The sequence below is a fragment of the Salvelinus namaycush genome, chromosome 6 (genome assembly GCF_016432855.1).
Source record: "Salvelinus namaycush isolate Seneca chromosome 6, SaNama_1.0, whole genome shotgun sequence".
Classification (NCBI taxonomy): domain Eukaryota; kingdom Metazoa; phylum Chordata; class Actinopteri; order Salmoniformes; family Salmonidae; genus Salvelinus; species Salvelinus namaycush.
In genome coordinates, this window is record NC_052312.1 from 17,835,516 (window position 1) to 17,851,480 (window position 15,965).

Genomic DNA, 15,965 nt, shown 5'->3' on the forward strand with positions numbered 1-15,965 from the left:
CACACTGAAAGGGTTTGAGTATATTCGAGTGAGTGTGTGACATTGTTTCTGTTTGTGTGTGTTGTGTTGTGTTTAAGTTAGGGGCTCAGGTGGGCCTCAGTCTTTTCTGATCAAAGCTGACTAAGTGGTGTGAGAGAGGAGGATGGAATGATGCGCGTCGCACGCACACACACACACACACACACACACACACACACACACACACACACACACACACACACACACACACACACACACACACACACACACACACACACACACACACACACACACACACACACACACACACTCATATCCTCAAGGATCAATCCCTTTACAGTGGTTTCAGAAAGTTTTCAGACCCCTTGACTTTTTTCACATTATGTTCTGTTACAAGGTGGGATTAAAAAAAAAATTGGTCAAAGATTTACACAATATTTTCTAATGTCAAAGTGGAAGAAAAAAATAACATTTGTAAAGAAGAAATAAAGAATAATAATTAAACACTAACGTATCTTGATTACATACGTATTCAACCCCCTGAGTCAATACATGTTAGAATCATATTTGGCAGAGTCTTGAAGAGCTTGGATTGTATAATATTTTTACCGTATTCTTTTTAAAATTCTTCAAGCTTTGTCAAGGTTGTGGTTGATCATGGCTAGACAGTCATTTTTCAAGTCTTGCCATAGATTTTCAAGCCGATTTAAGTCAAAACTGTAACTGGGCCAGTCAGGAACATTCAATGTCGTCTTGGTATGCAACTCCAGTGTATATTTGGCCTTGTGTTTTAGGTTATTGTCCTACTGAAAGGTGAATTTGTCTCAGAGTGTCTGTTGGAAAACAGACAACCATGTTTTCCTCTTGGATTTTTCCTGTGCTTAGCTTTATTACGTTTCTTTTTATCTAAGAAAAAACTCCCAGTCCTTGCCGAGGACAAGCATACCCATAACATGATGCAGCCACCACCAAGCTTGAAAATATGAAGAGTGGACTCAGTGATGTGTTGAATTTGCCCCAAACATAACACTTTGTATTCAGGACATACAGTTAATTTCTTTGCCACATTTTTTACAGTTTTACTTTAGTGCCTTGTTGCAAACAGGATGCATGTTTTGGAGTATTTTTTATTCCGTACAGGCTTCCTTCTTTTCACTCTGCCATTTAGGGTATTATTGTGGACTAACTACAATGTTGTTGATCCATCCTTAGTTCTCTCCTATCACAGCCATTAAACTCTGTAACTGTTTAAGTCCCCATTGGCCTCATGGTGAAATCCCTGAGCGGTTTCCTTCCTACCCGGCAACTTAGAAAGGACACCTGTATCTTTGTAGTGACTGGGTGTATTGATACACCATCCAAAGTGTAATTTATAACTCCACAATGATCAAAGGGATATTCAATTTCGGCTTTTTTATTACCAATAGGTGACCTTCTTTGCAAGGCATTGTAAAACCTACCTGGTCTTTGTGGTTGAATCTGTGTTTTAAATTCACTGCTCGACTGAGGGTCCTTACAGATAATTGTATGTGTGGGGTACAGAGATGAGGTAGTCATTCAAAAATCATGTTAAACACTATTATTGCACACAGAGTCCATGCAACTTATTATGTGACTTGTTAAGCACCTTTTTTTGCACATGAACATATTTAGGCTTGCCATAACAAAAGAGTTGAATACTTATTGACAATGTTCCCTCTAAGCTCCCCGGGAGTACCGCGTGGAAGAAATATCCGCCTGCGCAGAGGAGCACAAGATTGAACTTTCTAGTTTTCCCCTGTTTACTCAGCACCATCAACGTTTCCCTCTGCTGTGCGACTTGTGATCGAATCAACGCAATATTAGCCACTAACAATGCAACATACCGAAACAAACAAACTATGCAAGAGAGTTTATTGTAGGAAGTGTGCATTGGAGTAGGATTCTATTGCGTTGACAGGACCGACTCAGGCCCCTACTCTACACAGACCGGTGCGCCATAACCAATCAGAGCTGCAGTATCCCTATATGCAAATAGACCATTGCCATATATGGATCTGTGCCATTCACTTTGACTGTGTTTACAGCATGAGTTTTGAGATCAAAGCAAGAGCTGCATGTACATTTGTTCATATTCTTTGCTAGTAAGTGAGTTATTAGCCCAGTTAAAGAGAATTTGTAGTCAGCAATGGAGGAGTGGTCGCTTCCAACAAGAGCATGACACATGTGGATTTCCAGCCATGTTTGAAAAGCAAGTCGGGTAAAGCCCTTTTTTTCTGTCTTAAAGGGGCTGTGTTGAATTTTGAGACCGGCTTGAATAAGTAGCCGATAGACAGAGGGTAACATAATTTGTCTGATTCTCTGCAATAATGGTATGGGAATAATAATGCATTTTATTTTGTAAAGTGGTTTCCTTGCGTTGTGTCGTGCCTAAGGACAGCCCTTAGCCGTGGTATATTGGCCATATGCCACACCTCCTCGGGCCTTATTGCTTAAATAAGCTCCTTCCAAACACTTGAACCCAGGAGAAAGCATCAAGAAGAGCTAGTCATGGCTTACAGTTGTCCTTTAGTTTCCCTTTCAAAACGAAAAATACTAAACAACAATGTGTTTTCTTCTTTGCTTTGGCTTGAATACGACTTCTTGAATGACTAGTGTTTGCTTTCTGTCACGTTCCTGACCTGTTTTCTGTTGTTTGGTATGTGTTTATTGGTCAGGGCGTGAGTTTTGGGTGGGCAGTCTATGTTTTCTGTTTCTATGTTGGTTTTGGGTACCTGATATGGTTCTCAATTAGAGGCAGGTGGTTTTCATCTCCTCTGATTGAGAATCATATTAAGGTAGGTGTTTTCACACTGTTTGTTTGTGGGTGGTTGTCTCCTGTGTCTGTGTTTGTCGCGCCACATGGGACTGTCTCGGTTTGTTTGTACGTTCGTTCTTTTGTGTAGTCATTTTCCTGTTCGTGAGTTCTTCGTTTTATGTAAGTTCGCATGTCCAGGTCTGTCTACTCCGTTTTGTTATTTTGTTAGTTATTCAAGTTAGTTCGTTTTTTGTCTTGTCTAATAAATCATTATGAATTCACACCCCGCTGCACTTTGGTCGAATCACTACTCCTCCTCTTCGTTACACTTTCGGGTTCACTCATTCAAACTAGAAATGGTTTCTCCTGCTAAGCATTGAAATTCTTCAATAAAAAGGCTGCTTTGTACAGAGAAACTGAACTGGACCCTTGAAGCACTAGGTCCCAATCCTAAATCGTCCCCTAAACCCTGCGCCCTATGCACTTGTGGAGATATGAGAGGGAGTGACAGGTGTAATCAAACTGGTAGTAGCTCCACCTTGCTCTCTGATAGGCTAGGTGGAAGTTACAGCATATTGCTTATACCAATCAAATCCTCTCAGATCTCTACAAGTGCATAGGGGACTATTTGGGATTGGCCCTAAGGGTCCACTTAGGTGATATAGCACTGACCGGACACTTAGTCGTAACAGGAAGTCAGAGGGATATTAACAGGAAGAAGATGTTACAGTAGTACTCATACTTGGGCTATGTCCCAATTATCTCTCCTCTGTTGCAAAGTGTGCACTTGTTCACTTCCCTTTACTGATTTGAAAGGAATGCCTGGTATAAAGAAATATGGTGTGAACTCCCATTAGCTAATGCCTTCACCAATCCAATGCTTTTAAGATTTGTGGGAAGTAGTGAACGAGTACACACTTAAGCAGAAAGAAGATGGGATGCACCCAGGGCCTTATTCAGGAAGTCCCGACATCGAACAACAATCTCTTTCGATGTATGATGATTCTGCCTTCAGTCTGACATTAATATCTGGCAAATAAAGGTATCATTTCAGCTCTACATATTACATTTCTATCTGCACCTTTGTAAACATAAGTGAAATGCTCCTGAATGACCTCCAGGAGTTAGTTATTTATTAGTTTGTTTCCATGCACTAGGAAGGTGACATGGGAGAAGGTCTAATACACAGGTATGGATTAGTATTTGACATTTGGATGTTATGAGGGTAAGCCTAAGTATCTATATTTTCTAAAGAAAGGTGTGCTATAGTAAAACTTTCTTTTCATGAAGGTAATGAAGCATCAGAAGTTGGCCCATAAACAGGCAGGTAAGCCTATCTTGTAGCCAGCTCAACTTTGGGGCTGTGTCAATATGTCTGAGCAAAGAGAAACTCCCTTTCCCCCAACTCTCCACAACTTTCACTTCAAAAAAGACCCAAGAAACATCAAAAGAACACCCAAGAGAAAAAGATTCCCTTTCGCACTCAAAATGAGCTGTAAGAAGAAGATAATCCATCATATTGACAGCAGCCATTTTTTTTATGGTCAGGAAACGACTCCAAAAGGCAAGACGGTATCATCTCAACTGTGTGTTACGTGTTGTAGCTAATAGTGTTGTTGTGTCTGTTTCTATTGTAGAAAAGTCACCAGGAAGAGATCATTCATTCTGATAAACAGGAGAATACGGTCTTTCATCAATTTTTCGCTCTCTCCATTTCTCCCTCTCTTTCTTTATTTGACTCACCTAATAATGCTACTCTCACCTTGACTTTTGAAGCCAGGTCCATGCACAATGGTCCAACCATTAGTCATGTTTCAAGAACTATTCCGCTGTAATGATGATGGCAGAACGGTGTTGTGTTGTCTCCCTGCCTAGTCAGTCAGTCAGTCAATATGTCTGAAATATGTTTTTTTTCTGTAGTAAATCAACTGTAGAGACGACACAATGTGGAATTCATAACTATTATATTGGCCGAGGCCTGTCATCAAACTGTTATTAAGAGAATGCTTTTTCTCACAGACTGACTGGATAGAATGTGTGTTCTTTGTATTCTTAATGAATGTGAAGACACCGAGTCAGCACGGACACCAACACACCAACACATTGTATATATATTTAAATATATATGGTATATCTCATAGCTAATCAATGGCTCTAACTATATATCCCCAAAAAGACTTAAAAACAAGAAAAAATGAAGAACATGCAACGCAAAAATACCTTCATCTCTCGGTCTGTTCATTGTAGACTCATCGTGTTTTTTTGTGAGCGGACCTAGGGTGCAAGAAAAAAAGGGGGGGGAAAAAGAGAAAAGAGAAAATTCAAAAAAGATTACTGGCAAAAAACGCAAAGAAAAAAAGAAAAAAAAAGAAAAGAAAAGAGCAAAAAAAGACAAATCAGCAAGTTTTTTTTCTTTTCTCTTTTTAAAAAGAGGACAAAAACAAAACAAAAAACGCAGCATCACAGACACATTAGAAGAAAAGACAACAGAGGCTTTTGTCAAGAGAAAATAAGGAGCCTCTATATCTGAAGATCCAGCACCCCTTCTCACCCGGGAGAAACGGATACAAGAGTTGTCAGTGGTCGTTAACTAGTTGTTTATTGGTTGCGCTGCCCTTTCTGAACCCATGTTTTGTTACTTGTGTTCAAGTTGTATTTCTGGCTTCAGGGGACCATAGTAAAAATCTATGGGAGGAGAAATAGAGAGTGACGTCCTGTGGTTAGAAACTCAACACCCTCCCCTTTCCCCCCTCAGAACCCAAAAAAGGAACGTCGGGCATAGAGGGGTAACAAAGAGGAGGGGTGGGCCTCGTCAAGACGCCCTCACCCGTAACCTACAATAACATGATTAACCCCCTGTTGTGATTCATGAATAGCGTGACATTTTCTTCACACAAACACTGATACCCCCCTTCCTTTTCCTCTCTGTCACTACAGTTCCCACAATTGATTGGTACTACAACATAAACAATATGAACACACTAGATTAAACGTTTTTTGGGGGGTTAAAACACACAACCAAATGATATCTTTATTAGTCAGCCATCTCTAGCGAGAGACACAATGAAAGGAACCTGTAATGATGAGAAATCCTGTTAAACACGCGTTACAAAACCGGAGCAAGGGACAAAGGTATGCAGTGTGTGTGTGTTTGTATGTGTGTGTGTGTGGCGTAGATGTAACTCTCAAAGTCATCCCCCCAGTGAATATGTAATTACATGTATAGCGCACAACAGGCTGTGTGTCAATTAGAAATGACATGTAGCTTGATGCTAGTTAACGGAGTGTGTGCTGTGTGGTGGGTAAAATGTGCATGTAATTCGATCCGCAACTGCCAACCAGCTATTCTTGGCAAATGGAGGGGGAGAGAGATAGAGGGAGAAGAAGGAGAGAGGAGAAGGAGAGAGAACAGAAAGGGATGCTTCTCTCCTCCTCTCCTCCTCTCTTCTTCTCTCCCCAATCGGTGAAAGTTTGCTGCTGAGGAACTAATGTTGTGATATGCAAAACAGCAATCAGGGAAGGGGCCAATCAGAAAAGAGGCCTGGGCTAACAGGAAGCACCATCTGCTGTTGGGATTACAGCTACCTATGAGGGAACCAATGGGCAGGACTCTGATATGCTGACAACCAGGAAGTCTGTCTGTCTCTGTGATTTGTAATCCAATGAAGTTATATGTAACTGCAGTGACAGCTCAAAAATATCCAAATGAATGTCGTTAACTTATTGCAGCCCGGAAACTGATCTAAGGATAGGATTACGGTTAGCGAGAGGTAAATGCTTGGCAAATACAACTCATTCAAGGAAAACTAATAGGATTATAACTGATGCCTGTACTGTGTGCATGGGTTATGGCTTCACATGGGGTTGAATAAGGTAAAGATATTGGAGTTCATAGAGTGGTTATAGCATATTGATAAGTCTGTACATAGACATCCATAAGAGTGTGTGATGGTATGGTTAACAGGGTTGAGAGAAGGTTATCCTCAGATTGAAATAATCACCTGAAAAAAAAAAAAAGATTTGAAATGATGGTAAAACTGTTTACGAATGTGAAACATTTGGTAAAACCTGCAGAATTGCAACCCTTCATGACGATGGCTGGATACAGCTGTGCAAATTAAATCCAGCATGTCAACCTGTCTGACATATCCTGTATGCACGTCATTCAGCAGAACAAGAGGCCTATTTATAAACTGTAAAAAGAAAGATAACTCTATGCACAACAGATGGAAAAGCCCCAGTCAATGAATGGCTCACCTCATACAGTCCCCTGTATTTAGGCATCTTACAGTCACTCTGAGTAGTTAAGAGGCATCATCAGTGTTTACCGCAGCATTTTAGGGCGGAAAAAGTAGAAGAAAAGCTTTTGCCAGAAGTAATTTTGTGAAGTGCTAAGAACAAGTATCAAATGAAACAATAACAGGGTTTGTCTGTAGTGTTAGAATGTTATTGGAAACACTTTTGACATCCATCATGATACAGTAATTGACAATTGTACAATTGACTGTGTAGTTAATGAAGAGAAAACGACCACAGTCCTCTGTTCCATTACAACCCCGTCTCCTCTATGACCCCCCCCCCCTCTTTTTCACTCTTCTCTTTCTCCAAATACACCTTCTTTTCACCGTTACTTCCCTCGTCGTCCTCGCTCTGTTTTGCAGGTCGTCTCAGTGCAGAACAAACCTGGGTTCAAATACTATTTGAAATCTTTCAAATACTTTGAAGGTCATGAACAGTCCAAAATCATGTTTCTTCACGAAATTGGATGATATTTGGATGAAACCAGATCAAAGTATGATGACCGAAGTATGCAAAATGACTGTTGCTTCTACATTGATCAAGTTTGATAATAACGTACCTGGTCCCCTCCCCCGTGTCAAACACTTGGATTATTAAGGGGATAGGGTGACATCACCCTAACGCTCAATTTAATACACCAATGGTAACATGATATTCTCTTACCTAATTTAAATAAGTGCCGCCTTGTAACCAACATCGGAGAAGGCGTGTTCGCGGAGGTAGGCGTGGTTTATATAGCTAGATAGCTACTCTACTGGTACAGCAATTTGACTGTAGGGTAGTCAGCAGAGATACTGATATGGCAAAGATACTTATGGTGGTCGCTAGTTACTGACTAGCTAGGTCTTCAGCCAGCATGGTACAAAAGGGGGGAAGGGTTCTTCAAAACTCCGAAAGCAGTTGTCAAGTCAACGTTTACGTTGACACAGGAGGCATGTCAAATGGGAGATGTGTGTACCCCAAAAAATCACGTCATTGACGCAATTTCATTGTTGAGTTGCTTTGTGGACCACCAGATTTGCTTGAGAATATTTTGCAGCAACACTGCTCACTGCATCAACGTTTGCTGACGTGGGTGTTTCAGAGAGCTGTCCATCAAGGTGAGCTCATGAATATACACTCCCCGCCCACTCAGCCTGTCTTTTCAAAGTCCCTGGTAGTTAGCCATGAGAGAAATGTACATTTCTATCCCCGCCAAAATTTCTATCCCCCCAAAATATTATGGGTAACATTTTAGTCACTCAAAAGGCTATTTTACATGGGAATCAGAATGACTGTTCGGGACCATTAAGCGTTTGCTCTGGCCTGCCTGGAGTGCCATACGGGTGGGGTTTGCCGTGTTTCTGAATATTCTATTGGTTCCATAGAGCCAGGCAGGCTCAATCAAGCACAGCTAAAAGTATTTTGAAATGATTTTGAATCGTATTTGTACCCAGGGCTGGTGCAGAGCATCTCACTGACTGTGAACCAGGTTACATCATATTTTAACTAAGCTCTACTTCCACCTCTAACCACACACACACACACACACACACACACACACACACACACACACACACACACACACACACACACACACACACACACACACAGCACCGCAGGCTCCCCCCACCCACAGCTATAGCTACAGCTACAGTACTGATACTCACACCAGCCACACCACCCACAGTGTATGTGTGTGTGTGTGTGTGTGTGTAAGAGAGTCTCTGTCTGTGTGTGTGTGTGTATGAATCTGTCTATGTTTTGTGTGTCTGCATCAACCTGTAAGTGTGTGTGTGTGTGTGTGTGTGTGTGTGTGTGTGTGTGTGTGTGTGTGTGTGTGTGTGTGTGTGTGTGTGTGTGTGTGTGTGTGTGTGTGTGTGTGTCAGAGTGAATTTGTGTACTGACAGTGTGCGCATGGTGTGTGCACGTGCATCTATTAATATGTGCAGGCTAGCCCCACAGACTAAGAGTAAGTATAGTCTAGGTGTTGACAATGTAATTCAGCAGACAGCAGTGTGAGTGTAAAGTTGATGTACGAGTGGATGGGAGCGTCACTGACAGGTTGTAAGTGAACTAAAAAGATGAATGATGGACGTTGGGCTGAGAGGAGTACAGGGGAGTGAGTGTGTGCGTGTGTGTGTCTAGTCTCTCAGTAGTATGAGTAACGTGACAGCGGGTCAGTGTTTTGTTTATGATGACTCACACATGATGCTTCTCTCTCCCAGCCTCGCTCAGGCTCCCCCTTCCTCACCCCTTCGCCCCCATATGAAAGAGTGTGTCGGCCGCCCACCCATTCTGTGGCGCACGCCTTGTCAGCAGATGGCCACGCTGTGTGTGTACCATGACGTTATCTCTGATGCTATCTATTAAATAGTATATTTAGATGCACTACGTGTGGAAAAATCACCAAGTATGATTCATTGGTTTAGTCAGTCTGGTTCAGTTGTAGGGACAGAAGGCATTCAATCTGGCCTGAAATACACTCTCTACATTATTTTAGAAAGACCATTTAGAAAGACTGTTGAGGTTACTGAATAACATGGGTAGATCTGGCATCTCTATTTGTTGTTCAGTGTTCCAGCCTGAGATGAAAGTCCCCCCCCCCCACACACTTTGTCTCAATGCTTCAACAGTGTCTGAGAATTATAGATCTAGTCTTGCTGAAGAGAGAGAAGAAGGCGAGAGAGAGAGAGAGAGAGAGAGATCAGGGAACAAGGGACACCAACACAGATGGGTCTCTGAATAGAGTGGGAACGAGAGAAGGGGAGATAGAGTGGTGGTGTGAATGAGGTAGGAAGCAAGGTGAGACACCAGGAGAGATTGCCGTTTGCATAGAGAGAAGTAGAAACAGAGATGGGTGTCGAACGAGCTCATGTGAAAGAGAGGGGTGGAGAAGAGTGGAAAAGAGAGAAGTTCAGAAATAGACCGTGTGGAAATAAAAGGTGAGAAAAAAAAGGAAGCTAATAAGGAGTATTTGAAACTAAGATAGCCAGCGTGAAACATACTGATATTTATAATGGAATGAGAATGGGAGGTGAAAAGGGGGGTAGAAACAGTGTAGAGGAGAGAGAGAGAGAGAGGAAGGGAGTAAGAGACAGAAAGAGAGGGAGAGAGAGAGAGAGAGAAAGAGAAAGGGAGAGAGAAAGGAAGAGAGAGAGAAAGGAAGAGAGAGAAAGGAAGAGAGAGAGAGGAAGAGAGAATGAGGGGATAGAGAGAGGAAGAGAGAATGAGAGACAGAAAGAGAGGGAGAGAGAGAGAGAGGGAGAGAGGATCATTTCAATGTTGACAGAGAGAGTATAATTTCAATGTTGAGAAAGAGAGAGTATAATTTCAATATTGAGAGAGAAAGGGAGCGAGTATAATTTCAATGTTGAGAGAAAGAGGAAGGAAGAGAGAGAGCGAGAGTAAGAGAGAGAACGAGAGCAAGAGAGAGAACGAGAGAAAGAGAAAGGAAGAGAGAGAGAGAAAGCGAGAGAGAGCGAACCTGGCAGGTAGCCAGATAGTGACATTTACAGAACGGTGACGACTGAGAAGGCATGAAGGTTAAAGCCATTTTCTCCCCATGCAACCAGCCACAGCCACAATGTGTGTGTCCCTCTCTCTCTCTCTGCGAGCGTACATGTGCACCTGATATGCATGCATATGCATCTGTAGCTGCCACGTGTCTATGTGTGTCTGTGCATTCGTGCCTTCGCGGAAACTGGGTGCACCTGTGTAATGATCATGCTGTTTAATCAGCTTCTTGATATGCCACAACTCTCAGGTGGATGGATTATCTTGGCAAAGGAGAAATGCTCACAAACAGGGATGTAAACAACTTTGTGCACAACATTTGAGAGAAATACGCTTTTTTGTGCGTATGGAACATTACTGGGATCTTTTATTTCAGCTCATGAAATATGGGACCAACACTTTACACGTTGTGTTTCTATTTTTGTTCAGTGTAGATGTCCATGTTTCACAGTCTTGGACATCACAGTACAGAGTACAGTAGAGCACAGTACTAGCCAGCAGCATACCACCCTGCATCCCACTGCTGGCTTGCTTCTGAAGCTAAGCAGGGTTGGTCCTGGTCTGTCTCTGGATGGGAGACCAGATGCTGCTGGAAGTGGTGTTGAAGGGCCAGTAGGAGGCACCCTTTTCTCTGGTCCCCCCCCCCCCAAAAAAAAATATATATCTCAATTCCCCAGGGCAGTGATTGGGGACATTGTCCTGTATAGGGTGCTGTCTTTCGGATGGGATGTTAAATGGTTGTCCTGACTCTCTGTGATCACTAAAGATCCCAGGGCTCATATTGTAAGAGTAGGGGTGTGAACCCTGATGTCTTGGCTAAATTCCCAATCTGGCCCTCAAACCATAATGGCCAATGAATCATCCCCAGCTTACAATTGGATCATTCCTCCTCTCCCCTGTAACTATTCCCCAGGTCGTTGCTGTAAATTAGAATGTGTTCTCAGTCAACTTACTTGGTTAAATAAAGTACAGTAGAGCAGTGATTCTCAATGTGTGGGTCATGATGGGGAAATTATGTAAATGTTGAATGATGTAAAACATGTTTTTATTTTTAGATGAAAAATACTGCAGTCTGATTTCAAATGACTGAAACCAGGTAGAAAGTGATTATATCATTTCATCTCTGAACTATTTTTCTTAAATCACAGTATTTTTCATTTAGATCTATTAGCAGCGCTATTTAGCACATTTGGTTGATTTTGTGGTGTCAAACCAGTGAGCTCATTCACATTCTTCATCAAAAATATGGGCAAATTGAATTATTTCCTATTTTCCTTTGTCATATAATTGCTACATTTACTATCAATATAGCATAAAAAATTATCCAGATTGCATTTTGACCCCCCCGCTCTACTCTAGTGTGCTCTACTTTACTGTACTAAACTCTACTGTACTGTACTAAACTCTACTGTACTGTACTAAACTCTACTGTACTAAACTCTACTGTATTAAACTCTACTGTATGGTGCTAAACTATACTCTACTGTATTAAACTCTACTGTATTAAACTCTACTGTACTGTACTAAACTCTACTGTACTGTACTAAACTCTACTGTATTAAACTCTACTGTATGGTGCTAAACTATACTCTACTGTATTAAACTCTACTGTATTGTGCTAAATTCTACTCTACTGTACTGTACTAAACTCTACTGTACTGTACTAAACTCTACTGTACTAAATTCTACTGTATGGTGCTAAACTATACTCTACTGTACTAAACTCTACTGTATTAAACTCTACTGTATTGTGCAAAATTCTACTCTACTGTATTAAACTCTACTGTATTGTACTAAACTCTACTGTACTGTACTAAACTCTACTGTACTAAACTCTACTGTACTGTACTAAACTCTACTGTACTAAACTCTACTGTATTAAACTCTACTGTATTAAACTCTACTGTATTGTGCAAAATTCTACTCTACTGTATTAAACTATACTGTACTGTACTAAACTCTACTGTACTGTACTAAACTCTACTGTACTAAACTCTACTGTACTAAACTCTACTGTATTAAACTCTACTGTACTGTACTAAACTCTACTGTACTGTACTAAACTCTACTGTACTAAACTCTACTGTACTGTATTAAACTCTACTGTATTAAACTCTACTGTACTGTACTGTACTAAACTCTACTGTATTAAACTCTGCTGTATTAAACTCTACTGTGCTAAACTCTACTGTGCTAAACTCTACTGTATTGTGCTAAATTATACTGTACTGTACTAAACTCTACTGTATTAAACTCTACTGTACTGTACTAAACTCTACTGTACTGTACTAAACTCTACTGTACTGTACTGTACTAAACTCTACTGTATTAAACTCTGCTGTATTAAACTCTACTGTGCTAAACTCTACTGTGCTAAACTCTACTGTATTGTGCTAAATTATACTGTACTGTACTAAACTCTACTGTATTAAACTCTACTGTACTGTACTAAACTCTACTGTACTGTACTAAACTCTACTGTACTGTACTAAACTCTACTGTACTGTACTAAACTCTACTGTATTACACTCTACTGTACTAAACTCTACTGTATTAAACTCTACTGTACTGTACTAAACTCTACTGTATTAAACTCTACTGTACTGTACTAAACTCTACTCTACTGTATTACACTCTACTGTATTACACTCTACTGTATTAAACTCTACTTGACTGTACTAAACTCTACTGTATTAAACTCTACTGTATGGTGCTAAACTCTACTCTACTGTATTACACTCTACTGTATTGTGCTAAACTCTACTGTATTAAACTCTACTGTACTGTGCTGTCCAAACTTGTAAACCAGACGTCTATAGTTGGTTCAGATTTAGACTGACAAAATGTCAACTACTTTTCCACGTCCATGGACGTCAGGTGTCGGTCAGTGCTCAGTGAGTGAGATGGCTGGTTACAGTAAATTGAAAGTGAGGGGGCTCATGGGTAGGTGTCAGTAAGAGCCAGGAGAGGTGACATTAAAACAACATTTCTCTGCACCTATCCGGTGTATGTGACAATAAAAGATTTACATTAACTGGAGACAGAGAGAAGAGAGCCAGGGAGGGAGGGAGGGAGAGAGAGAGAGAGAGAGAGAGAGAGGAGAGAGAGAGAGAGAGAGAGAGGAGAGAGAGAGAGAGAGAGAGAGAGAGAGAGAGAGAGAGAGAGAGAGAGAGAGAGAGAGAGAGATACAGAGAGATACAGAGAGAGAGAGAGAGAGAGATACAGAGAGAGAGAGAGAGATACAGAGAGAGAGAGAGAGATACAGAGAGAGAGAGAGAGATACAGAGAGAGAGATACAGAGAGAGAGAGAGAGAGAGATACAGAGAGAGAGACAGAGACAGAGGTGTTGTCCAGACTGTTTTCACAGTCTTTCTTTTACCACCAGACGACAGAAAGAGAAAGAAAACCGTTATGAGCTGAACATGACAGTGTGCCAGTGGAAGGGGAGGACAGTAGCAGGTGACTCAACTGTGGTTTGTGGCTACTATGATTTCCCATTGTAGCCATGTCAGTTTTGGGATTTTTTTGGTCCTTCGATTACTGATTTGGTAACAGAATTATGTGTTTTAATCCCTTAATAAATGATAAACCAAATTGTTATCAGTAAAAACACTAACTAATTGATAGGTCTACCTTCACTTGTTACTTCTGTCTACTATTATCCTCCCTCCTCATGAGGGAGAGAAATTGGAAAATGTCTTAAAGATTTGTGGGTTTTTGGTAACAGAATGACAAGACACTAGGCAATATTTCTTAAACTTACAGAAGGCAAATCATTTCTGCAAAACTAAATATAAGTGTTGATATTAGCTGGCAGGGTTCTTTACTTCAACATGATTGTATTTTGACGTATTTCTAAAACCTTTTAAGACTTTTTCTGGAAGTTGTTTTCTAAGACTCCTTTACTATCTGTTTGACCAGAAATCAAAAGCCTTTATTTTTTTCAACTTTTTAGGATACAAAATGGTTGAAAAACATATAAATGCCTTCATTTCTCAAAAATAGACTCTTAGCTTTCATTTGACACCGAATTTGATGTGCTCCTATCGACTTCACGTTAGTGCTAAGGCTGCTTCTTACATGGGAATGCCCTAGGGCATTCAACAGGGGGCATTCAACAGGGGGCATTCAACAGGCTTACGTACCAAATGGCACCCTAATCCCTATGTCACGCACAGAGCCAATAGGACTCTGATCAAAAGTAGTGCACTACAAAGGGATTAGGGCGCCGTTTGGAACGCAACCCTAGTCCCTCCAGTTTGTCCCTTGTTATTGTGTTATCGCCATCCTATAATTGCTCAATTTAATGTCTTCATTAACCGTATTATTGCTTCGGCTGCCTAGGTTTTCTTTTTGCCAATAAAGCTATTTGAATTTGAAAGTGAGGAAGCGGAGACAGCGAGGTAATATGGAAGTTAATTAGAATGTGTTCTGATGGGGCGATGAGGATACAAACGCTGATAAGCCGATGCAAATAATAATGAGACTTGGTTATGTGAGAAAAACACTCTTTCTTTGGTTCAAGAAGCGATGCTGTATTTTAGGTCAGTTTCAGCAGCTTGGGGTAGAAAAATGTTGCAGATATGATGTGGTTTGCATGACTGTGGGGTATGTAATTGGAATACAATGCAAACCTTCACCGTGTAACACCTGTTCTATTTTTCCGTTCCCACTGCATTGTACATTCCATCTAGTTGTGTTTCTGTCTGTTTCTATTGCACCCTCATGTGTCCTCTCGCCCTCTCATCTTATTTGCTCTCTTCTTCTTTCCGTCTTCCTATTCTATTCTCTCCCAACCCCTTGTCTTTATCCAATGCTTGTAGCCCCCAAGTGTGCATGTGTGTGTTTTTTGAGTACACACGTTCCAGTGTGTGTGTGTGTGTGTGTGTGTGTGTGTGTGTGTGCATGCGTGCGCGTGCGACGCGCATCATTCCGTCCTCCTGTGTGTCAATGTGTGTGTGTGTGTGTGTGTGTGTGTGTGTGTGGGGGGGGGGGGGGGGGTCCCTAGTCTCTTCCAGGACTTTCTATTCTCTAATTAAACCTCAGAGAGAGGAAAGAGAGAGGGGAGAGAGAGACCAGTGGGCTGCCCTAGTAGAGCCCAGAGCCCAGTGAGAGAGAAACCCTACCCACGCACCCAATAACCTACTCACACCAGGCCACAACACATTACATTTTCATGCTCAAAAACACATTAAAGAGGCTACCAACTGAACTCAAGGCAAACTGGAGGGGGCTAAAATCACCTTGAGGACAGAGTCTGTGGCACACTGTTAAACTTATCTCAGATCAGGGAGCTATAACAGCAAAGGGAGGAAAAATCCATTCAGTGTTAATAGGAAACTGATCTCAGGTCAGATCATAGACACTACAATTGCGATAAGGACAATGACTTTGTAGACCTGCTCAACTGATCTAA

At 41.2% G+C, this 15,965-nt stretch overlaps 1 protein-coding gene across 8 annotated transcripts in view; it reads right to left on the reverse strand.

Annotated features, from left to right (window-relative positions):
- Window positions 1-15,965, reverse strand: part of nlgn2a (neuroligin 2a) — a 134,158-nt gene that overhangs the window by 111,258 nt on the left and 6,935 nt on the right. For 2 of the 8 annotated variants that reach the window (XM_038995491.1, XM_038995492.1), the window contains exon 2: window positions 7,328-7,351. The exons of 2 other annotated variants lie outside the window; for them this stretch is intronic. In XM_038995491.1, coding sequence (XP_038851419.1) covers window positions 7,328-7,351 — 24 coding nt within the window. 4 more of the 8 variants (XM_038995489.1, XM_038995493.1, XM_038995490.1 and 1 more) reach the window with 4 other exon arrangements.